General features: G+C 33.0%; 1 protein-coding gene across 1 annotated transcript in view; it reads right to left on the minus strand.

Moving 5' to 3' along the window:
- Positions 1–26902, minus strand: part of LOC124369051 (protein BCL9 homolog) — a 39167-nt gene that overhangs the window by 3468 nt on the left and 8797 nt on the right. Inside the window, exons 3-8 of the mRNA XM_046826751.1 lie at positions 24759–24854; positions 23158–23402; positions 20190–20378; positions 6460–6655; positions 4247–4906; positions 1769–1976 (exon numbers count right to left, since the gene is read on the minus strand). Of these exons, the coding sequence (XP_046682707.1) occupies positions 1769–1976; positions 4247–4906; positions 6460–6655; positions 20190–20378; positions 23158–23402; positions 24759–24854 (1594 nt within the window). The remainder of the gene's footprint in view (positions 1–1768; positions 1977–4246; positions 4907–6459; positions 6656–20189; positions 20379–23157; positions 23403–24758; positions 24855–26902) is intronic.

Raw genomic sequence — 26902 nt, forward strand, 5'->3', positions numbered from 1 at the left:
GATACTAACTGCAAGTAAAATATTATTTTAAAAACTATGATAGTTTGTAAATTAGATTAGATTATCTATAGATTTTCATAAACAAAATAACAATAATAAACACGTTTCTTGCCTATCAGCTTTATCCGTTTATAAATGGAGTGATTCGCAGCCATTCACAAACATAAATATAGAAAATACTAACTGTAAGCAAAATATTATTTACAAAACTCAGATAATTCATTAATAAGGTTATGTTTCAATCACAAAGTATGAAAAAGTGTTTGAACGATGAGTAATTTATCTACTGCTGATAATTAATGACGTGGTGAGGCTCCACAGATTCAATTGTCGCATTTGAACCTTTGATGAAGATTCAGTGAATTCAAAATTCGGCTTCGACACATCACTAATCAGCGCTAACCTTGACTAGCCCATGCGCCATAATCATGGCAACGTCACTTCTGCAAGGCTGTTTGGAATTTCTGTAAACCTCGATCTGGAAATTTCCAGAAGGTCTACTTGTCTGCCCTCTTTTGAACATTCAAATAGAATACAAAAGTAAACGACAAGAATACAAGATACAAACGACAAGAATTACAAGAAAAAGCAGACAATTATCCCTGTCTATTGCGAAATTCTCTTGACTTTTTTATGGATTTTTTTTCATATTGTTAAAATTCCCTGACTATTATACCTGTCGCTAGACACCCTGAATAAGTATTAAATAAAATTAATAATAGAATATAATACAAACTACTATATTAAATGACGCATTGAATAAATTAATAACAAAATATTACAGGTTGATAGTAACTCTTAGCAGATAATTCTGATAGATAGCTACCAGCAGTCAAGATTTATTAACACTCATTAAGACTATAAAGAGCCTTAATAAATGAAGAAGTATTTTAATTTTGTCTTGAATCATGATAAGACCTCTCATTTTTTGAGCAATTTACAATAGAAAATTGTTCGCATGAATCACTCTTGGCCAAGTGACTCTGATATCTGATGATGGGTTGTGATTATGAACTTCATTGAGTTGGCGTAGACTATCATATCTGAGTTTGAGGGATAGTAACTTCATAAATATATGTGCCACACACTGTCATAATACATTATTTTACACTGAGGTGACTGTTAAAAGGAGTCTTAAAAAAGTCCTAATTGCTCTTTTTTGTATTTTTAAGATTGAATCTAAATTTCTGCTTCTTTTCGTGCCAAATACAGAAAAGACCAAAGATATCATTATTGAATAAGATATACGGAAATTTATATAAGAAAACTGTAAAATTGCTTTGGACAAATGTTTTGTAATTTACTTGAAGCATCAATCCTAAATGCTGCTCTAGCAAGAATACTTTAAATATATTAGCTTTCAATATAGATTTTCATCTATAGATAATACTAGCAATATGGAATAAACAGCTTATGCAATCTGAATATCTTAAAGTAGGCTGAATGGGTATTTTTGTTTGTGATTAAGAACTATGAAATTGTTTTATCAATATTGAAAATCAATTTTTATATTTTTTACTTGGTGCTGGATGACGTCATCACTCATCATCAGATGAATCTGATTCTGATTCCCAATGAACTCTATGGTTTTTTTTTCTTAGAAATTGAAGAATTCTAAATTAGTTTTAATTGAATTATAAAATATGTGAGTTTATTATTTTAGTAAAATCGCATATAAAGGAGTCCTTAAAAAAACGTACGTTTGTACAAGACGTACAAAAGCCAAGAGAAACTTAAAAAGTAAGCTACTTTAAAAATAAGCACTTACGAAGGGGACATGATATTAGTTTCCTTAAGACTCGTGTTGGGCTGTTTCTGGATTGTCAGTTCCTGGCCCTCAAACGTGTTCAGATATTGTATCTGCTGAGGAGAAGGCACTGGCATCAGGTTAGGCTCCTTAGACGTTGGTGTTGAGTTTGATGAAGATTGTTTCTGTTGGCCAAGTGATTGAAGAGATCGACAAAAGAGGCTATCGACTGAAAAATAATTAAATAGTATACAATAAAATGGCTTATATTACATTAAACTATACCATAACATATTAATTCTGAGACTTAGTTCTAACCTACAAAGGAGTTTAGAATCTTATCAAGTGTATTACTTCATTACAGTACTAAACAAATCAATCAGATCCAACATAAAGATAGAAGATACAGTAAAAAAAAAGGTTTGATTAATTCAGGTCTAAAACCAGCACTGCTGTATGGTTTACTTAAAGTGCACAAGGAAGACATTAAAATGAGACTAACAGTCAGTTTTATTGGCTTACCAAAGTCTAATGTAACTAAACACATCTCCAAGTTGTTATCTGCTTTTGTGGGAAAGACTGATTCATACATAGATTCAAAAGTATAAAAACTGTACAATGTTATACATGTCAAGTTTTGCAGATGAATCCATTTTCATCAGCCAATTCTGGAAACAGTTCAGTTAACTAAGTACATAAAATCTCAAGAAATAGCAGAATTGGCTGAAATATGCCTCAAATGAACCTATTTCTTTCTTGACAGTAATATTCACCAGCAAACTGATGGTAATGGGGTCACTATTATCATCTGTAACGCCAAACCTGCATATGGAATCCTTTTAGAAGATTGTACTAGAAAAAAACACAGAAGAATCTTAATTTATGGATTCATAACATAGACGATGTATGTAGGCAATTTGCCTAGCACCAAGTTAACCATAAAATGTAGCTATGGTATGAAGGGTTGATTCAATTTTATTGTTGAATTTAGCTCCAGTTCACCTTCATTTTATTGCAGCGTCTGGTATCTGACACTGTCTCAGACTTGACTCCTTGAATGTGGAGTCATATTTGTCTGAAGAGATCCTAAGAAGAAGCTCAAAACAAACCTTTACATTGTTTCGACATCAGAGACACCTAAGACTACAAGATACAATAATGTAGTGTAATTTAGGTGAAATGGTAGTCTCATCAGATGGACATTTAGTGTGAAGGAAACCAACAAACTAATAGCTATCTGAATGTCCAACCTGATCATCATTAGGCCCAGAAATTCACGGTATTGATATTTTAATTTTATCAATCCTGCTATCTACAAATGAGATAATATAGATGAAATACTGAGAAGAGGACATTATACAATGTATTACAAAAGAAAGTGTACAATAAAGCACAGATTGAGGTTGAGTGGTAGAGAGGACTTTACAATCCTAACTCTGCCTCTTTAATAAAGGCATATTTCATTTCATTAATCAATCTTAGAAAGCCTATCTTCCTAACATGTATGGAATAACTGACAAAAGTTTATTTACAAAATTACTTCTTCCACTAATTTAATGATAAGTTTTAAATATTTATGGAAAAAACAATAACTTCTCAAATAAACAGCAAACTTTTAAATACATCTATTGTACTTTTTAACATAAGTCAATTTGTATTTTCACAAAACTGAAAGTACTTAAAGTTTTACTACAAAGTGTGTAAAAACGTAAGCATGAACAAAACAATAGTGGCTAATAGATAAAAAAAATCTATAAAAAGAGTTTACTATTTATTGGAATACTATGACAAAAAGAATATGTAAGAAGCAAATATTAAATGAGTAAACTATTATATATGTCAGCAATTGTGGGCTGTAACAAATCTAGTATCAGTTCTCAGCATGACGTTTGCATTTGTGAATTAAGAGTGTACCAACTCTAAAAATTATAAAGGTATTTATTTATTATTATTATAAAGACACTTATGTTAATGAAATCTTACACCATAATAAAACATTTTAACCATATCTTGTTAAAAATGGTTTTGATATTAAAACAATACAAACTCTGTGTTGCAACAACTATACAGCAATGGCATCACTGTATATGAATTTGTGATAAAGAACATTTTTTGTACAAATGAGGCTGATCCCCTTTTAAGTCTTATTCTGCTCACCCTCATGGGCCACTGGCATGTGTGAAGATCTTATAAAACAGAATAAGGAATAGTGTCGCTTCAGTATAAGATCGATGATACTGATAAAAAGTGCTACGTTCACAGACAGCATTTGAACTATTTTTAACACGAATCCCAATACATCTCGGCCATCAGCTCTCGCAATTAACTTAAATTATAATGAATTAACTTAAAACTAAAATCATAGTTCTTACAGAGAGACTGCATAAACCAGCCACATTTAGATACAATGTACCCACATCATACTAAAAACTAATTTTATTCAAGAAGGCTATGCTGAAATATCAAGAACAATGTTAACAATAATATAAAGATAATTACCCGGTGACTGCTGGCTAGTGGGCGCTGAAATGTTGCTTGTTGGGGAAAATTCACCAACTACACTATTATTTCCATTTTGCTTCTCTTTCTTAGGTGACAGATGTGTGGAGACTGGAGTGCCTGGGTTACTAAGGTTCATAGAGCGAGGTGGTCCTGGTGAGTCAACAGGTGGGCTAGGGCCTGGAGGATGTCGTTTGGATTCGGCAGGACTGTTGAGGCCTGAACACGTGCGAGGTGAGGGTAAGGACAGGTTGGAGGTAGTGTTGTTGGGGGACCCAGGAGTGGGACTGGGCACTGCTACCGGGACACTAGCTGAGCGGGTGGCTTGATGATACGGGGGAGGTGGGCCCTGACCCCTCCCATTGTTTTGACTACCACCACTTTGGGTAGGGTTATTACTTTTTTTCTTCCTTTCATCATAAAATTGCATCTGCAACTTTTGCCAGTCAGCCTGGCTAACAACAGGCTGATTCTTATGATTCATCATAAGTTCTGCAGCATCTGGCATCACCTGGTCCAGGTCAGTAGTGGTGTTGTCACCAGTACCAGGAGAATGATGCTCAGGAAACAACATCTGCTGCATCTTGCGCAAAGTGGCCAACTGTTCTTCTCTGTGTTGCCGTTGCTGTGGGGTTAGGTTTTCATCTGGCACTTTCACTCCTATAAAATAATATACCATTTGCTAAATATCTGTATAAATTAATAATAAGTACATTTGAGTTAGTAACATTACTTGAGAAACAAGGAAATGCGTGATGAAAATTATGAAGATTTTACAAAGCAAAGCAAGATTGGTTAAACTTACAGCACATGACATTTTACATAAAAGTGTGCTTTTTGTATTCAGTTTTGTAGTACTCTAAATTAATACCAGTGCCATATCTATTAAAATTAATACATTAATACAGTTAGAGATGGATAAATATATATTAGGGTTTTCAAAAACTTGATAGGATTAAGACTTTGTTAGATGTTATTTTATATTTGTTGGAATTCCAATGAAACTTAAATTTGGAATAATTGAGATGAAAGTATAGTCCTATTTTGTAATGGAACATATACCTAGAGTTATGCCTGTAACTAATCAGCACTATTTATGGGTATTTAATAAAAACATCAAATATTTTTGCTAAAATCTGTTTTGTACTCTTGATATAGAAAATCAACTATAAAATTAAAATATCAAACTAATATTAAATGGGTCCTGGATGTACCTACAATGTTGACTAAATGCACAGTTTTAGGTATCTAGTTGAAAGACGAATTTACTTTTTAAAGTATACATTTCTGTAAGTATTACATTTGTATTTCAAATGTAGCAACTAAAAAGTTTTGTTATAAAAACAATAATTTTTATATAAGAACTTATCATGTTATTTAAAAATAAATGTCAGTGCTTGGAATACTCTTTTAAAATAAAACTTGTAATACTAGCTTATTTGCTAGTAATGTGCATGCATTTTTAACCGGTCAAAGAGTTTGTGACAAGACGCAAATGAGTAGAGTACAACCACTGTCAATGACTTGCACGTGTATCAGGAGCATACAGTACATGCACAGGCACTCCACACTTTGCAGTTTCCGCCGAGTACTGTCATTGGTTCAAATTATCTGCGTATATTCACTACTATTTTCAATTATTAAAATTTAGATTAAAGGTGCTCCAAACTGACCAATGTATTTTATTTTTCAATAAAATAATTATTTTTACTGTGAAAGATGTTTTTATACAAAAATTATTGATATTCTTTACCATTCACCTATAGAATCTATTGATGGATATGTCTAGCTGGTATCTTTAATGAATTGATGGTAACAATTTTATAGTGTATAAAACAGTTAATGTCAAGAGTAGATGGCGAAAAACACAAGACTGGACATGTGTAAAATGACTAATACTGTGACATTATAAGGTATAAAAAAATTAACAGTGCCAACAGATAACTACTATTCATAATAAAAACATGTTCAAATACAATTATTTTACATTAAATCAATTTTTATGGTATAGCATTAAGTCTTGTAAACTGAAAATAACATTAAACACGTATAGTACCAAACAACCAACGAAGATATAAAATAATCAGCATTAAAAGATAATGGTCAAGAACAGTTTATCTTATTTATCACCAGTTTTTAAATCATTTGTGTTTTCATAAAGTAATAATAAATGTCCTATAACTAACTAATAAATATACTGTTATCCCGCCTACCAGCTAAAGAATGGTGTGGACCTAATGAGATGCCGTCATCTGAAAACTCACTTAGGGAAGGCATTATGCCTCCCTGCAGAATGTTGGAACCAGGGGAGCCAGGCATCATGGTGGAAGGTTCTGGTTTCATCTGAGGGCCAGAGTTGCCCATTCCTAGTCCTATGTTGTTCCCTCCATTGCCTCCCATCGAGTTGCCCTATAAAAAGAAAACTTCAACTTAACCTTAAGACGGTTTAGTGTCATTTTCAGAGCATTTTTATTTTCAAAGAAGAACATTTTGGGTTATTATCTATTGTATACCATACCTCATTAAACCAATTAGGCATATTGTATTTAGTATATTTAAGTTGTCAGTCTTATGTGGTTACAGCACATGTATAAATTTTCACCCTATATTACAATAACATGACTAAATGATTTAAGGCAGGGAAAAGTTTATAAAGTACAAATTTACGAAAGTGGAATTTTATTATTTAATTGTGATCAAATCCAATTCCAATCAAATTAAAAATTCTCTGTGTACAGATTAAATACCAAGTTCCATCTAAAATAAATTAAATAAACAAAAAGTTAAAAAGTAAGAAACACAGGCTCTGTTCAATAAGTATCATGACTGGTTCGATGTAACCTCAACGGAGTGGTGGAGATGGTCCGACCAGTTGGCCCCGGTAGAGAGGTCTCCCACCACTCAGGTGCACTTTAATTCAGTCACCTGCGGGCATGCGTTGAGGCAGGAGGTGGATTTTTGTGACAAGATTTTTTTTATGGTATCATTGAGTCAGCATGGAGTAGCTGTGAAGTTTTGCTTCAAACTCGGGAAATCCGTGTCCAAGACCCTTTAACCCATTGAACAGGCTTATGGGGATGATGCCTTAAGTCAAACAAGAGTTTTTAAGTGGTAAAACATTTTTAAGGAAGGCCGTGGTTTCTGACATCGTTTAACCATCGCTCTTGTTGGTGAGGACCGGCCTTTTAGTTGGAAATGTCCACACCATTACAACAGAGGATCTTGCGAAAGTGTGCGTGCAGCTGGTGCTGAAAGCCTTGAGCAAGGAACAAAAACTGTCGTGGGGTGAAAATTTCACAAGAAATTTTGGACTGCATCCAGTTTTTTTATTTTTACCACTGTTCACCAGAAGTTTGAGCATACTGGAACAACCGTAAACGTTGCATTTTACATTACAAGTTTTACATTTTACAAATACTGACACGTCTGCGAAATTGCATAACGCACATGCAACCAGCAATTGCGAAGAATTGGAAACTTCACCATGACCATGCGCTGTGCTATGGTGCGACTTATGTGTGGCAATGTTGCCTCAACCCCCCTACAGCCTGGACCTGGCACCAACAGACTTTTTCTTGTTCTTGCGATCGAAAAGAGAGCTGATAGGACATCGATTTCACTCCATCAAGGTTCAAGAGGCGACGACAAAGGTTTTGACAAGTGGCAGATGCGCCGAACCACGGTATTGATGCAGGAGGAATGTATTTTGAAGATTATGAAGTAATTGTAATAATACCTTTTGATTGGATAAATTTTGATTTTTGGAACCAGTCCCGATACTTATTGAACAGACCCTATATATTGGAATTAAATTAATTTAATTTCAAACAGCTAAATTTCTATAAAAAATCTAAATATTCTACTATTTTACGATTAAATTTTATCTATTATTCTGGACTATATTTGTTCTTTATATCTATTTAAAACTAAGACAAGTTTTCAGCAAAAACAAATAGAATTAAACAAGTGAACTAAAACAACTTATTTGCTTCATTTAATAAAGTTTATCAAATTATGTTCCAAAAATTTACAAAATATTATTAATAAGTCATTCATTCAAATTTGTATCCTTCATTATAATTTAAAACATTTATTATTTAACATGCAGATCAGGATATTCTTCATTATTCATATTTTGTAAATCCTTTATACTATTATCATTAATCATTGAAATCTTTCAATATAATCAATGATTTATCTTGTCAAATTTTTAATAATCTAAGTTCTTTTAAAAGAACAAAATAATTGACATTGAAAATAATATTGGTCTCTTATAGTACAATTTTTCCCTACGCGATAATCACTTTAAAACGCCAATAGTTCTAATTAACCATCTTTTAACACTTGACACTCGATAATAAAAACACATGAAATTAGTGATCCTACACTTAACCCTTTTAATACTGACGTGTGCCGTGAGCGCACGTCACTAGGTTTTACGAAAAATGCCGACGTGTGCTGGGGACGCTTGTCTGGTTTTTGTTATATTGTAGTTTTAATTATTGACCAAATGCCACTAAACTTTGCATACTGTATCTAGACACTACTACTATTGATACAAAAAAATCTTTTTCACTCTATGCTCAACATGTGATGACGTATATCAGCTGTTTTCAACCTCATTTACGTCCAATCATTCAATGAGCGTCTTTGGTTGCTGTGGTAATACGTTGTTGCTAGGTTATGTTTTAATGGGAATTATTCATGCTTTCCTTTTGTTTATTTCAGTTTGCTTATATTATTATAAGTTTTGTGATTATTTTAAATAGATTTGACCATGAGTAAAAGAGGGGGATTCATACTTTGTGCTTTGGCAAACACAAGTATTAAAATATTTTAAATTATGTACCCTATATTGTAAATAATTAATTTTAATTTTATGTAACCTACTTTCTTTATTATTTCAACAAACAATTTATACATTGGGCTAAACAACACGTGTAAATAAAGTGATTTTGAATGAAACTGACCAAAATATGTCATATTGAATTTTACTGTAAAATGTGGACTTTACAAGGTTTTCGATAAAATGCTGTAACTTCTCTATTTTTCAACGTAAGTTCTTCAAATTTGGTGAGTGTGTTAACAATTAAATATAGTACAATTGCCGCTAACTACTTTTTAGTTAAGACTAATAATAAAGTTACTTTTATATGTTCAAACTCGTTTGTTTTTGTTTTTTTATTTTTTTGTTTTTTACAAATATAAATTTGTAAAAAATGTAATACTCATTTTCTTTAAACACTCCACATTATTACGTAAACAACAACACCTCAATGGATAATTTCCTTCAATAAATAAAAAAGTTATACATTAAAAAAAATAGTTGTCAAATTATGGAAAAAGGGCCTGGCATTCTTCGCATGTACTTTTTGAAAACAGGCTGGCATTTTTCGCATGGTCACTGAAAAAATGTATGGCATTAAAAGGGTTAAATATGACCATCTTCATCTATCTCCAGTCAGTGGTTACATTAGTTTGCCCATGCCTAATGCAACTCATCAGTCACCGTATGTTTTCATTGTTAATGCTTCGCAACTAGAACCTAAACACCTAAACATAATTGACGAACAGCTTCAGGGTGGTGGCTACTCAAAACCTTTTTCATATTCCTTGTTTTCCTAGAGTTTATGATTCTCCGGTCCATTTTCAAACTAAATATAACTGTTATACTAAAGAAGAAGAATACTGTATACAATAAAGCCAAATGCAATAGTGACGTTTCGTCACCAGCTATATTTGAAAGCAATTCCACAAAGCTGCGGTGGCCTAGCAAATTTCGTTGTTAGCAGTATATGCGAGAAATCCAGTTACAATTTGTCGCTGCCACCTATTTTAACCCATTGCGGATCGTATTGTTTTGGCACGCGGGCACGAATTAATTTACGGTCAGTGGCCGCACGAACAGCAACGGTGCGCCACATCGTATCGCTCGCTATTGTATACTAGAAAATTCAGCTGTGAAGGCATTCATTCGTTCAGATGGAACATGGGCCTTCTGGGGTATCCGTTATATAGGAACGATAACACGTGAGCAAGGTTCCAGAGTGGCAGGGATGATGTCTGAATCATAGTCTAAATAAAGCGACTCGGGCGAAGCGATTTCAACATCCGGGCCATTGTCTAGACTAAACCCGCCAACATGTACGTCTGCGTCATTTAGTTCTGTGTCACTAACCTTAAAAGTAGTATAATAACAACTGAGGAAAACACCCAATCAGAAGCGCTAAAAAGCAGCGAGTAAACTCATATGAATGATTTTTCAACTTCGACATACAACTGCGATCTGTTGGATATTTATAAAACTTTGAAAACTCTAAACGTAGACCGTTGTTAAACACTCTTAGTTGACAAGTGAAGACGATCGCCCGATCTACTATCCTTATGGAAAAAAAGCTTAAAATATCATGCTGAAACAATTGAATTTGTAGAGGTTTAGGAAAATTGATAAATTTTTAAAACTGCAAGTCATATACTCTACCTTCCATTTTTCAATAATAGAAATGGTAGATTATAAAATGGGTTTCTAAAATATATTTTATTTACATAACACTGTATGGGTATAATTTGTATTACCTATAATAACATTTGAAAAAAAAATCAAAAATCTTGATCTAAAAAGGTAAAATTGTCGTTAAACTAGCAATTATCTCTTTTGCCAAGCAGCTGACGTCCATTGCGAGCGTTGACAAATATAGTCACAGAAAATATGAACTTCCAATAAAATGTTGTTTTAAAATCACGCATTTTGTTAGTGAATGTTGTTAAATAATTTTGTTTAATTCAAGGAACTATCAAAACATGTTTTAGCAATCAGTGCTTACTGATGATCAGTTGTTGTCTGTGACTAGACACAGAAAACTCACGACAACGTGCTAAAATTACAACAAAAAATTTATTTTTAAACTATGGTAATTTGTTAACTTTGTCATCATTCTATCTACATTTCTTTATACAGAAAGCAAAACAACAACACGTGTTAGAAATCAGTAATTTATGAACTGTCGATCAGCTCTCGCCCGAAAATACTTATTCGGATGCGAGATTCAGCTTTGACACACCACTAGTCATAATATTATGAAATCGTGACTTTCCTAACATATTTTAAGTAATTCTGTTTGTATTGAAATCAAATGAAACAAGCCGCAGTAATGAGTAGTGAAATCGAGCCATTCTTTGGCATTATAAAAATTCAAGCATAACCCACAGGTTTCCAGGTTTTCATTGCCAGTGGCAGCCCTAGTTACAGCCACACATATTGTGGCTCAAAATTAGAGTGGCCACTAAAAACCTCTTTTCAAATTCCCGGTTTTTTCCCAGTCGAAAATTTCCACTACTCTAGTTTATTTTAAACGAAATAAACAACTGTAATACTGTATATAACCCTTCCGCCGAGTTCAACGGTGATGGTTTATCATCACCAGCTGTATTTGCAAGAAATACCACAAGCTGCGGTGCTCTAGCATTCAGTTGCTAGTGATATGCGAGAAATTCGGTGACGATTTATCGCTATCACATATTTTAAGCTCCTTAGTTTTTATCTCTGTGTCTTTTGATGTGTTGACGAAACATCATGTATACCTAATAGCTTTCCTTTTTCTGTGATGTTTGGAAAATACATATATCCAATACAGAATAAAGAAAGATAACAAATAAATATCAACACTGTGCTACTGCAATCCAGCGTTGCGGGTCAGAGGTCTGCGGTAGACAAACTTTCGGTACAAGACAATGATTTCGTCGGTACACAAAGTCGGTCAATCTGATACTTCATCAAACACTTTCATCTGAACTTTAATTACTTTATTTATCCTTTTTTTGTGGGTGGGGAAGGGGAGCAAGCCTAATAATACCATACTACTTCGAAGTAATATACAGAGATTCTCCTTTTAAATTATAGAAGTAGTAGATTATAAAATGAGCTTCCAGAAAATATGCCATGTACATAAAAATGTATGGCTATATTTACAATTATAGAGAATCTATTTATGTACAACAACACAAAGTATGACATATACTTAAAATAAACATTAGAGATCGCCTGTTTTCCGCTGAGCAGCTAACGTCAGCACATAGAACTGGAGACACAACAGCGTTAAAAATATAAACATAGAAATATAAACATAAATTTAAATATTATTAATTAATCCCGGTATTTTGTTACCATATGTTTCTAAATAGTTTTTATACACAAAGAAGTACAAAAACACGTTTCACCAATATGTAATTTGAGTACTGCCGATAGTTTTTGTCCACGAATAGACAGAGCACTCTCGACGATGTGCCAAAATATATATATATATTAAATACTAATTATGGCTAAAATATTATTTGTTAAACTACAGTAGTTTTTTACTTTGGTTATCTATCTACGTTTTTTCATAGGGAAAGAACAAAAATGCTTCAGCAATGGGTAATTAGCGTAATGCCGATCTGTAGTCATTCGGGAGTAAAATATTTTTGGATTTGAGATTCAGCTTCATCATATGAATGGAATACTGTGAAATCGTGATTCTTCAAGCGTATTTAACCCTTTGCACGCCAACGTACCTATATTACGGCTGTTGGCTACTCAATTGAAAATCGCCAACGGCCGTAATATAGGTACGTCACGTTTTTCGCCTGTAATTTTCTTATAGTTCATCTGATTGCCACGAAATTTTGACTAATTGATAGTCGATTAGTTGCTTTGAAACCACAAAGTAGTTTATTCCTTTATGGACTGTTTGTTTGGTCGTATTTGAGCTTCGCAGCTGTTGGATTGTTTGGTCGAGAGTGAGGTTACGTTCGTGTTGCTGTGCTTTGTTTACGTTTGTATTTCTCTCATTACTTTTGTTGTTAGGGCATTTTTATTATGCCTCTTTTATTAGATTTATTGGTACTTTGGGATTATATCGACCACACCCGTACCTTATTGGTACTTTGGGATTATACCGACCACACCCAGGCATGAATCGTTATTTGACATTTTGCTTCTACTGATTACTAGATTAGCGTAGAACAATATTTTGTCAGTATAAAACAGGAATTTTCTTATCGCAAACCCCTCCCCATCCTCAGACAGAGGTCAAAGTCGAGCGGTCTAATAGATAACGTGATTGAAGAGTCTCGTCGCCCGTTCAGCTGGTGCGTCGCTTTGTTGTACTTCCGTGTTTTACCCCTACATTTCTCCAAACAACAAAAACAAACATTACCAATCAAAAACTAAACTCTTTATTGAAAAAAACACACAAAACTTGTTTTTATTCTTGATCACACTACGCCACCCGAAATGCGAGTGCCTCCGATCGAAGGTGCTGCCGAAGCCCGCGCTGATGTCAACGAAAGAAAAACATCCCTCGAGATAGTACCTATCAGTAAAATATCAAATTCTAGAGGGGCTGATCAGAAATATAAATTGAATTGTAATGGAAAGGCAATTATGTACTGTGCAAAAACTTAAATAATCATGTGATGCCGTGCGGCCTGCCGTAATCGGGATTTTCGAGAAAGATAAGATAACAGCGACAACAACACCGATCACAATACCTGGAAAAAAGCTTGTTGATTGATGGAATGTTAGTTCTGTCACTCAACTACATAGTTTTATAACGTTCTAAGTTCATTGAAAAAAGTTTAAGCGTTGGGGGCATATAACGGAATCTGACCCCATTAACAATTGATAATCGTAAGTTTGTAATTTTGTAATTAAAAAGTTGTTTTTTCGTTGTATCATGTTTGTTTCTATAAATTTATATTTTTGTGTTCTTCATACTGGTATGGTTGGTATAAACCCAAAGTACCTATTTATTTTAGTATAGTGTTAAATATTGATTTATGAATATATTGTAACATTACATACAACGTCCATGCAACTTACAAAAACTGTGCCCGTGTCACATTTAGTGAAAAAAATCACAACTGAACTTCTATATAAGATAGGCTTTTGAAATTTTGTAATTAGGTTAAGGGGTAGATATAGTTGACTAGGATATAACAGGAAATCAGCATACTATTTTTTTGAAACCACTTATTTGTGCTAAAATAACTTTTTTTTGAATATTTTAATTTTCTTTTCTAAATTTTTAATTTTTTTATAAGTTTAAATTACTTTTATGCAACTACGATTTACCAACTGAACAAGGGCATTTCATAAGCAAAATAATGGTAAAGAAATCATCAATATCTGTTCAAAAATAAAAAAGTTATGATACATTTTGTGAAAGTTTGCAAAACTGCTGAAAATGCCCTGGGCGTTTCTGGGTAGTACTTTTGGAAAATAGGCTGGCATGCAAAGGGTTAAGCACTTCTGTTGGTGTTGGAATCAAGCAAAAAGAGCCCCATTATCAAGTATTGGAAACGATCCATCCCTACTAAAAATTTCCACTATAAAAACACATTATACACATTACATTATAGAGCCACTATAAAAATTCACGCATATTCAAGTTGTTTCCCGGAGTCCGAAATTCATGCGTAATTCACGCTTTTCCAGATTTTTATCGTTAGCGTTAGCCCTGGTTAGAGTCCTGTTATATATCCCACTGACGGCCAATACATGAAGAATGCATCAGAAAGTTATCTGCTAAGGCAGTTACCCAAGTGCGGTTAGTTCACAATCCGTAGAAATACCTCCTACAGTTGCACCCAGAATACAAGCACAATTATTATTATCAATTACTAGCTCCTAAATATTTTATGTCAGCCTTTAATATAATGCAAGAATAGAATCACCCCATCCCGACAAAACACAGTAAATGAACACACAAAAGGCTGTGGCTCGTCACAATGTGTTCGTTAATATTATAGTCATGGACTACGATACAACATAACATAATGCTCCTTATACATGTTGGACTATTTGGTTTGAACAGTTTGTCCAACCGATCATCACGTGTGTGGGGAAGTTGTTCAGGTAAATAGTTGATCGAAGAACTGATGGGATTTCAAGCCGTCATCCAACCAATTCTGCTCTGACGACGAAACTGACGTGCGTGGCTGATTTGGTCGGTTGGATATCTGCTGTCTGTAGACTGGCGACAATATTAAGCTGAGTGTACACTGGCAAATAAAAGTTGCAAGAGAATTTGCACAACTACTGTCGCATAATGTGAACAAGATAAACAATTTTACTCACGAGAACCGTCACAAGTACTTGTTACAGTTGTATCATTGGTTGTTCCGAGAATCAATACGAAGTCTGTTCATACACACAGCAGTGATGTCTCAGCAATGTGTATAGTTAAAATTTTGAAAGTTGAGACTGATCTACAGTTCTTGTAAACAACTGTCCGACACTGGTTGCAGCGGCGCTCGTGAGAGCTCTTGCACCTGTTGAGACACAATTACAGGCTGCGATTGTGCAATTGTTTGCCAGTGTAAACGCAGTTCAGTTGAGGTTTTGATGTGACCGTGATATCAAAACACATCACTTTCTTTGTTTTAACCTATGTAATCTGGTGACCAATCGGAATGTGTGCGAGGAGCAATCATTAATAGACCAACCGAGGTCTCGCCCGCGATACAAGTGGTAAACAGTGGACAATGAGCGCTAAATCGAGCGGCGATTTAAAGTTTAATGTATGTGTTGCACATATGGGGAACACTCACGATAGACATGAGTGGCAGGGCGGTACGACACGATGTCGCTTATCCGCCAATTCTAACAATAAATGTTTCTCCTGTACCTCAGCTCTTACCTCATTCTGTCATTGCTGTGCAACATGTCAGATGCAAAGCGCCTTTCTTGGCGTTACTTGTTATAGCTTAACCACTATTTTCTTCTCGCAAAGGTATCTTATCAGGCATGGTAAAAATCCAACTGAAATTCTGGTGTGCTCAAAAAACCGGGTATGTCAAACCGGCAAACATATTATATTATTTAACGAACCGATTAATAACCCGTTTGTATAGCGGTCACTACAGCATTGCCGCTTTACCTCTTAATGCGTACCGCTCGTTTAGTGCCAAAATCCGGAACGGTTGGCCGATTTTAAACTGTTCAATGCACTTTTTTCTTTTACCGCGGCACAAGAGTAGAACTAACCAAGATAAACTCCACTACACTAGTGAAGGCAACCCTCAGATGAAGCTCGCAAACATATGTCGATCTTCATTCACAATTTTACGATCCACGTAGTGTATAATATGATGTTTTGAGATTAATAAATTCTTGATTACAGATGCTGTCAAATTATGTCTTGATTTTATAAGTTTTTGGAGACGGAAAAATTGTTTTTGTAATTTTCCCGGTTCTCAGAAGAATTACCGGCTTATTCTCGGTTGGGTGGCTATCCTGTGACCAATATATGGAAGAATGCATCAGAACGTTTATCTGCTACAGGGGTTACCTAAGTGAGATTAATTCATGTATCCAGTGTAGAATAAGTAGACGCCTGTACCGAAGAATACCTTCCATAGTTGCCCTCAGAATATGAACATAATTAATGTAACCAATTACAAGCTTTTAAATACTAAAAACTAAAAAGTAAACAAATATGACAGGCTGTTGTTTAGTTCACAAAATGTTTGTTAGATTATAGTCATTGCACTATGAAATATCAGGACACCCGATGATTGGTTGGACGATTAGATTTTAACAGTTTGAATTGTCCACGAGCTGCTATCCAACCAATTCCATTCTAAAAATTGACGTGTGTGGGGAATTCGGCTGGCCGAAGTGCAGATTAGCAACAATATTAGATTAGTTGAGGTTTTTTTTTTTTTCCCCCCCTTGGGGCGGCCTACTGCCATGCACAGATGTGACCATGATATCAAATCAGAACCTCGCTTTCTTTACTGTAACATATGTAATTTAACGAACAATTAGAATGTGTGTAAGGAGCAATCGTTCACAGATAAACTCTACTACTTTTTTGTGTGTCGTTATACACACTGTAGTAACTACACACTGTCCACAAATTCTTTAAACAATTCAGTGACATAATCACCCACATGTCTATCTCCATTCACGGATCACATCGTGTAAAATACAATATTTGGGATTAAGCAACTCTTGATTCACGAAGCTGTAATAAATTATTTTTTAAGTTTCCCCAGTGAAGTAGCCAAACTCAGCTAATCTTGTTTTACCTAGCACTATTTTTAAATGCTTTAACAATATTACAGCCTTATGTTACATCTACCTTAAATACTGTTACTTCATGTTTTATTATAAACTTAACTTCTTTTAATTAATTGGGATGGGCTGATACCAACACAATTTCATTCTGATACCAAAACTATGATCTTGATTCTCCATTCTTAATGTAATTCTGATTTCTGCATTATTTGTAACTCAGAATAAAGTAGCTAGCTAAATGGGGTTGTTTTGTTACCATTTAAGTAAACCTGGCAAATTTGCATAAAAGCGTTCCGCTCTTGTCTGCGAATAGAGTCATAGAGATGGATGAAGGTAAATATAGAAAATACAAATTGTAAGCAAAGTATTATGTATAAAACTACGGTAATTTGTTCATTCTTATTATGTATCTACATTTTTTTGTCATAGAGAAAGTACAACAATAACACATTTTAATGATCAGTAATTCATATACTGCAGATCACTGTCGTTCACTTATTTGAAGGTTCAGTAGATTTGAGATTCAGCTTCGACATATCACTAGTGTTATTGTGAAATTATAACTTTCAAAGCATATTTTAATCACTTTTTGTTCAATTGTTTATTACTTTGTAACAAAATATATTGAAATTTTGGTTTGTGAATCGAGTGAAAATATCTGCAATACCGACTATTGGAATCGATACATCCCTAATTTATAAGTAATGGCTTACTTGTGTTTTATATATATATATATATATATATATATATATATATATATATATATATATATAAATTGATTTTCATAAAAAATGCTGCTTAGCAATATTAATTTTAGCAAAATCAATAACTGTTATTGTATATGTCACAGTAATAACAAATGATCATTTAAAAAAGATGAAACGTGAAAATAAACACTCCTTCCAATCACACCACTTTATACTTATCACTTAATATATATAATTTTCAATGAACATTGAACCGCAAAAAGTACTTGTCCGCCGGGATTCGAACCAGAGTCTCTCACTAGCTGGCTGTGCATGTTACCACTACACCACAGAGCCCTTACTTTTTACAATTCATTTTAAGTGGTAATAGCCTGATTTAATTTTCAATAAACATTGAATAGCGCAAAAAGTACTTGCTCCACTGGTACTCGCATCTGGGTCTCTCACTTGCCAGGCGAGCATGTTACCACTACACCACAGAGCCCTTACTACTTACAATTAAATTATTTTGTATTTGACTGTTTCTGTTACATACGTTTGAGAGCACAGTACTCAACTGGAGTTACAGATAATTTATATAGCTTTCTCTATTGAGTTACGGAGGAAGCTATCATTGTTAACACTTTATCAATTTATTGAAAATTATATTAAATGTTATCACAATGTTAATTTAGGAGTGCAATACTTAATAGGGGTCATGAATAGTTCTATCATTGTTCTCACAACTTAGTTTGACATGGATAACTAATAAAAGCCAGTATTGAAATCAAGCATAAAATGTCAACAGTTTTTATGTTTGCTCTTACCAATCATAAATTTAATTAAATACGCATATGTCTATGACCATCCTTTAAATTATAGTGAATGAATGAATGTAGAGTATGGTTACATTGCAAGTAGCATATAATTTAACTCAAATTCATCGTCTGAAATCTACATAAAACTTTGAAGTAAAAATAAAATTGTTTGAATAGCCTTATCTGTAGTTATTAATAAAAAAAAGAATTTGAATTGGATTCAGGTTCAAGCATCCACAATGACTTTAAAAAATAATAGTTTTAAATACATGTAATAACACTTCAAACCAATAAAATAAATACACTTTACAGTTAATTTTGGATTAAATATATTAAGCAGTAAGAAGTCTCAGTTTATTTTCCTCTTACTAACATTTAGAAAATCTATAATACAAGTGTTATATTAGGGTGCTTATCTTTATAAAGCTTTTCAAAAACACATGTAAGGCTATTACAAAATTAAACTAAATATTTAAAGTTTATTAATTTACACAAAAACTATTGCTTAATGTAAAAAAATATCAAGTTCAAAAGGAAAACTAAAAAGCGTTTGAATGTGTATTTATTGAATATTTAAATGAGACATCTCTCATAATTTTATAACCAATAATAAGGGTGTAGAAGTGTATAATGTTTAATGTTGTTATTCTAGGATAAAACTCAAGGCCGTTTCACTACAGCTGGCTCTTAAGGAACCAATATCAATAACTACTGAACCAACCGCATTCCAACTGAATATTTAAATCAAATCAGCATTGTTACATAGTAATAAAGAATCACCATCTGGTTTTTCACTTTCTCACTAGGCCCTTTCTTAAACATAACTATTTAAATTTTACTAACTTACTTTTTTCAGTGAAACCATATCGCCTATTTGTTTGTAAAATTAAAAATAGACATTTTGACTGTATAACTTTCATGCAGTACATTCTGACAGGCATCATTTCATGGTTAAAATGTTCACCAATTCGTTTGTGAAAAAATCCATTGGATTAAGTGGAACACTGAACACAAGTGGATTGGAACAGAGCTGATACCAAAATTGAAACAGTTTGATTAAAGTGAATAAAATATACTTGACTATTTCTAACACTAAACCCCAATAACACAATTTTAACCTTCAAATACACCATCTACTTTCCATGATTTTTTTATAAGTTTAATGCTTCTTTATCCTAAAACTGAACTTCAATGCTACAAAATAATAGTGTTAATTTACTCTAGCAGTCCAATAAGATCATTTGATTAAAACTTGTTCATGAAATATTACCAGGTAATACATTTGTTGAAATGCATAGGACAATATCATATATATTTAAACAAAACATATTGTATAGTAAACACACTTATAAACTTAAATAAGTATTATAAAAGTTTACCTGGTTCCAAAGAGGCATTCGATTACCCATGCCTAGCCCTACGTCCATCATCATATTGTTTTTGAGTCCTCGGCCCATCCCTTGACACTTGAGATTGCCCGGTGCATTTTTCTGCTTTATCTGTGCGAGGTTATTTAACCATTGAGCAGGATTTTGCCTGTTGAACTGAGTCATCTTCAAAGGATGTTTCTGAAATCCAAAATAGTACTTGTAAGTTATTTGTATATTTTAATTTTATTTGCTATAAAATTTACAATGGTTCATTTTCATGAAAAACAAATTTTACACTGACTTAATGCTAATTAGAAAATATACAAAAAACAGCAAATTATTATGATATAATAACGCATTGCTACCCCTAAAATGAAGATAAATGATAATTGGCCTACTATCCATTTGTAGATTAGTGGTACATCAAAACATTTATGATTTTCTTGATAATAAATGAGTCATTTCACAATGAAATAATCAAATTATTTATTAATATGTAAAGTGAAATATAACAAAAGCCTTAAAATACCCATTTTAAAAGTTGAAATTGGCAACACTAAATGATTGGAATCATATTTTTTCATTTTGATGTTTCTTGATTGTATGAGTGATGTTATTCCATTTTGTGGTTGTGGACCATTTCTGAGCTTTGTGTAAAAGAGTATTTTTTTAAATTGAACTTTAATTTATTTTTTGTTAACATTATGTTCAGTAAACATTGCTTTAATACAAATATGTAGGTTAACCACGATATTTGTATTTTGTTAACCTACATTTGTGAAATGAACCTAAGTCTTACTCTATCCGCTTTTCATTTATAAAAATAGCATACTCTCTTGATACAGATAAATGGATGGATGCATTGTAAACGTGTGTGTATTCCCGGGTCTCAATTCCTAATATTGGTGTTATTACTCATTATGAAATAGTTCTCATTTTTGCTCTGTAATAAATAATTGGAAATATATACAAATTGATTGATTTTAATACTCTAAACAATTTAATCAAGACTAAACATGTTTCCTGAAACAAGTGCTGGATATTTAGTTGAATAAAATTTTGTTAACTGAATAATTATGAATAAGATTCTTGCTCCTCAATGTAGCTTTAAGCCAGACCCACTTTGGTAGGTGATTAAAAATTGATAACACAATGTAACACAAGGCAATGCCTGAGCATCGGTATCTAGAGTTGGCGATGGGGCTATCTAGCACAGCATGTCAAAAACCTTCCCATGACTTACCAAACAACCTACTCACATATTATTTTAAATCTGAAAATGACCATAAAAATGTATTGCCTATATTAAAAATATTTTTAAAATATAATTTTATTTTTTACTTATCAACAGGTATCGACTCATCCACAGGAACTGGCACAGCCACCAGTCACTGTCCGACTCCACCTGCTGCCCGTTCCAGTGCACTACTCCTGATCGACTCTCCCGCTTATCCTGCAGACCTTATCATTTGGTGCCCTCCCTCTCCCTCACACATTAACTTATCATCTGTCCTGCCTGGCTCACTGGGTTACCCTGCCAATTGAAATAATATGTGGTGAATACCACCACATGATCTTTAAAGTAAGGAAAGGGTACTTTACTTGGAAAATCAACATTAAAATATGGTTCTGCAACCAAAAACAGAAAACTAATAACACTATAAAACATAAGAACTATTATGGTAAAGTATAACTCACAAGAAATATTACGGTAAAGTATAACTCACAAGCTAAGTGTTGATCAAAATGGGGAGCAGTAAAGACTATTTTCAATGGCCACTTCCATCACAGCAACATTAATAATGGAAACGCAAAACGAGTCTCACATCAGCATACAATCTGACATTTTCAGTGATGCCTCAACAGTTTAGAAAGGTTGACATTGTAAATATAAACAAATGCAAGTGTAAGTGTGCCCGTTTTGTGATGCGTACCACCACAGAACTTCCTTCGGATACAAACCAACAAGGGTTAAGGAATTATGTTCTAATTTAATATGCATTTATGCCAGTATTTATTATTCATTGTACATGTTGATAAGTGTTGACAAACGTAGAGACGACGTTTTAGAAGGTTTCCTTCTTTACTTACGAACCTAGGAATGGATATTTCACCCAGAAACTGAAAATAAGTTTTCTGTGCCACTATAACACCTTTAACCAGATTCTTTTTTAAATGAGAAAATAGAATATTATACATGTATTTTGTCGAACAGTCAACCTGTAATTGCTGTTGTGTTTGGAACTGTGTGAGGCTGCTATGTTTTATCAATATCCTTTTAGAACTCAACAACTTACTGTTAACGTCTACGTTTTGCTAGAATGTACCAAACATATTTACAAACGTTTTAATATTTTGGATAGATTCTAGCCAAGAAGAATATGACAATACATTTGTTGTACTGAAAGTAAGGGTATGCTTCAGTGTAAATCAATGGTGTAAGCTGAAACATCCATCTCATTATATGAAAAATTTGGCCAACATATTTTATCAAAACTTAATCTAGTAGTCGTCTCATATCAAAAGAAAAATATAATGGCTTCACATTCTCTTTAGTATTATATTATTGTTTCAAAAATAATTGAAAAAATAAACTCATCAAATTGAATACATGTTCCATCCAAAATAAGCATGCAAAATACATAAAATGCAAAGCTGAAACTATCAATTCAAAGAATTTTCAAGTTTAAAAAATTGAAATTTCTTATAATACGGTTTTGAGTCTTGTTATAAAGGTCACTATTAAAAAACCATACACTTTTTAGAGACAATCATACCTTGTTCGAAACATTCTTCTAAAAACATAACTACATTGTTTCAACATGGTTTTTATATTTTTTTAACAAAACTTCTCATTACTTCATATGAATGTAGTGTACCTTATGTTTTTGAGTGAAGACCAGTACAGTTATGTACCCTGGAATTAAATGTCCACTTAATTTCCAAAAGAACTTATCAGTAGAAATAACCTAATTACCTCAAGGAATTTTTTGGTACGGGGTTGAGCACAATGGTAGGCTATAATAGAGGGGAACTGGCCTTGGAGTACAGATTCAGCTGATTTATTTGCCAGAGCTGTAGAAAAGACGAATATCTGACTTTGCTGCTGCATGTACTGTGCTTCCATGGTGGCAGGTTGTTTATTGATAACATTGCTGGCCAGAGGCTGTACTCCATCTTGCGCAAGAGACAGTCCAAGCACTCCTTCACATCCACCCACCTCTATTATCATACAACATGATTACTATACTGTCACTAATTTACTCATAGCAGTTATGAAACACTATTATCAACCAATTTCGTGTTACTTGGTAGGGTTTCTTATAATTTACAATCTACGAATTTGGGACTACTCTTGTACAAAATTAATAGACTTGTATACAAACGTATTCAGAAAATAAGTACATTTTCATTGTACAATTGCTGCAGTACTACGGTTGGTGATCCACGCATGCGAGCTCATCTTTATCCATCACTTTCTCTTAACTGACACCACGTTTTACATTGCGTCTTCAGTTTGCTGTGCACATTTTAAATTACTAATCTCCCCAACTGTGAGATTCATGCTGTAATTTGATTAATGAATGCAAGGAATGTGAAACCGGTTGAAATTTATCAAATTACGTTAAAGATGCGATGAGTGGTTGATTGGTGAGAATGTGGGTTAGAATGTGTTATGAAGGTCATACAAATGTCTACAGGGCTCAAAGTGGTCAGCCTTCAGTTGTCTATATCTTGATGGTAACAATGAAACAGTGATTCTATACTTGCGTTGGGAGAACGATCACCCACCATACAACCTGGACGTACTGAAGAGCAAACTAGACAGTAAGCGTTTTGAATCCAATAATGAGGTGAAAAATGTTATGGAGTCGTGGCTATTGGTATTGACATTGATGTCCCTAAAAAAAGGTATAAAAAAGATAGTCACCCACTGTGACAAGTGTTTGAACATTGCTGGAAACCAAGTACAAAAATATGATAAGTATGGTCTTTCACTCATGTAGAAACAAAATTGGCTTGAAAAAAATTGTGTTACTTCTTTCTTTTTAATAGCATTTAATGAATATATCATACATACAGTAGATAATAATACATTTAAAATAACTAAAATTAGAATTGTGTCAAATTTCAAAATGTATTTAAACCTGAACCAAACAGTTATTTATTATGTAGCTATTTTATTCACCATGTATACTTTAACATAGGTATATTTATACAACTTAACAATTCAAGATTTGACACATTTAATTCTTAATTTGGTTTTGTATTGCACAGGATATCAATTTTAACTTACATAAAAGTTCTCTGATATAATAATCTAAAAAGAAAAAATGTCCAATTACAATATGTAATGGATCAAAAATAAGAAATTACTCTTCGTTACTCAAACAAGTTATTCTGATGTTAAAGGCATTAACTATTTTAATGTTATACTAAAGTTCTATAAAAATCCAAATAAGAAAATTGATACATTTTAGCAGATTTAAATACATATTTTGTGATTTAAATATAGTTGCTATATGATACAATTATTTAAACAAATTAATGTGATTAGATTATTTGTTCAATTCTTACCAGCTCCAAAATCCGGTTCAGAATTAGCACCATCTTCAGTCTTTAGAGATTTACAGGACACTGGATTGTCTAACAGTTGGTTTTCTTCGATTTTGGCTAAAATAATAATAATAAAATAACAATTTAAGTAAAATTAATTTAACTAATTGAATAATTCATTGATAATTTATAAATAATCCATTATACATATTCTACGAGATAGTATTACCAACATATATTTACAAAATTGCTCGGTACAAGAAATAAACAAAGAGATCATTGAATAATGATTTGTTTTGTAATTTGACCATGAATGTAATGTCAAAAGTCATTCCTTGCATTATGTCTTATACAATACAACTTGTTTACTCTTATGTCATGATATTGGAACAGGTGTTTGTCTCCTTGATTGTTAAGATGTTCAGTTTATGGGCACACCGACCGGTGGAGGGCAAGAGCATTTTATTTCTAAATAATCAATCGCTTAGTCTATTTTTGAATAAATATAACAATTATGTTGAAACTTATAATTCACTCATAATCAAATATACTAATTCTGACTTTATAAATATTTCAATTTACAAAATACACAACACTGTTAGTATAATAATTCAATTTTGTTCAAAATTAATTTTTTCACTTTACTGTCATGCAGTAATTATAAAAGTGAGGTTAGTCCTAGGTATTTCTTGTGGCTTATAACTGTACCCGAGTACAAAATGTCAAACAACATGTGCTAAACAAGTCCGAGTACTTTCAACCAGGAACATGTAACTGTTCCTGTTAAACATGTAAAAAATATGCATCATAAAAATACCTGTACTGGGTACTTTTGGTTTGTGATGACTAGGACTCTCGGAACAGACAAGTGTCCGGTTTAGAGTATCTTAGTCCTGACATTATCAGTAGTGAGTGAGTTGCTGAGTTCTGAACAGTTCTGTATTGTGTTAGTTTCTTGTCACTAATAGGCAACGACGATAGACGGATTGTGAAGGAAACAGGATTTTTCCGAACATTTGCCATCGTTCAGTGGTACAACACAATCAGTACAGTATTAAACTGTTTGTGTTTACAGTATACAATGTAGTTGCAATAGGGAATACATAGGCAAGACACAAAGATCATTAAACATAAGGATAAAAGAACACAAAGAAAATACAAGAAAAGAGCTAACAGAAAAGTCCAAAATTGCACATCATTGTTGGTCCAAAGACCACGTATGAATTTGGATGAAGCTAGCAATTACATCGTGAACCCCATTTTTTGAAAAGGAAACTATTTGAGGCTTCATACATTGAACTGGCAAACCAACCAATCAATCAGCCATCAATTAAAATTAGGTCGCTTTTATTGCCAATTCTGAAAAATGAACTAACAATAAAACCTAAAATACCTAACAGATTAGAACTTTGTAATAAACCAATGTGGGGTCATAGTAGGTTTTAAGAAGTACACCTTGCATGAACCAATAGTAAAAATGGACCACTCCTGTCCCTCCTTTTTTCCACCATCTTGTTACTATTGTGATGATCGTCATTTACTATTATACTCTAGTCAGTTGTAGTTAGATGACCGATGAGTGTAGACCTATCATGACCTGGGTTCTGTAGTTCATTTTTTAAAATTAGTGTTTAGTTTTGATTAAGTACATTTTTTAGAGTTATTGTGTATGAAGTAGACACAAAACATGGCTGTTGTAGTTCCTGACTTATGTCACAACGCTCTGGTATGTTTTGTTTAGTTTAACCTGAGTGGTAGTCATGCATTAGTTTAGTGATTTACCTGAAGAAGAGATCAGATTGTAGATCTCAAAGATTGTATTGTATCACTGAACAATGGCAAATGTCCGGAAAATTCTTTTGTCTTTTTGGTAATTTAATAACAACTTTTTCAAACTATTTTAAAATTACATATTCAATTACAGAAGACATGTATATGCACCTTTATAAACATTTCATCTTAACCCTTTAAGGAGTATGGACGTCATATGACGTCTTCTTTCGATAGGCTAAAATGAGTAATGGAGCAAATCCAAAAATTACCAAAAGGAGTAAAAAATAAAAAGCCCTAAATTCTCTTAGTTTTTTTAAATTTATATTCTAAAGCTTAATAAAAAAAGACTACATGTATGTGTGTTGTATGTTCTACAAGTCAATATTTCAATA

Source organism: Homalodisca vitripennis, chromosome X (assembly GCF_021130785.1).
Source record: "Homalodisca vitripennis isolate AUS2020 chromosome X, UT_GWSS_2.1, whole genome shotgun sequence".
NCBI classification, from domain to species: Eukaryota; Metazoa; Arthropoda; class Insecta; order Hemiptera; family Cicadellidae; genus Homalodisca; species Homalodisca vitripennis.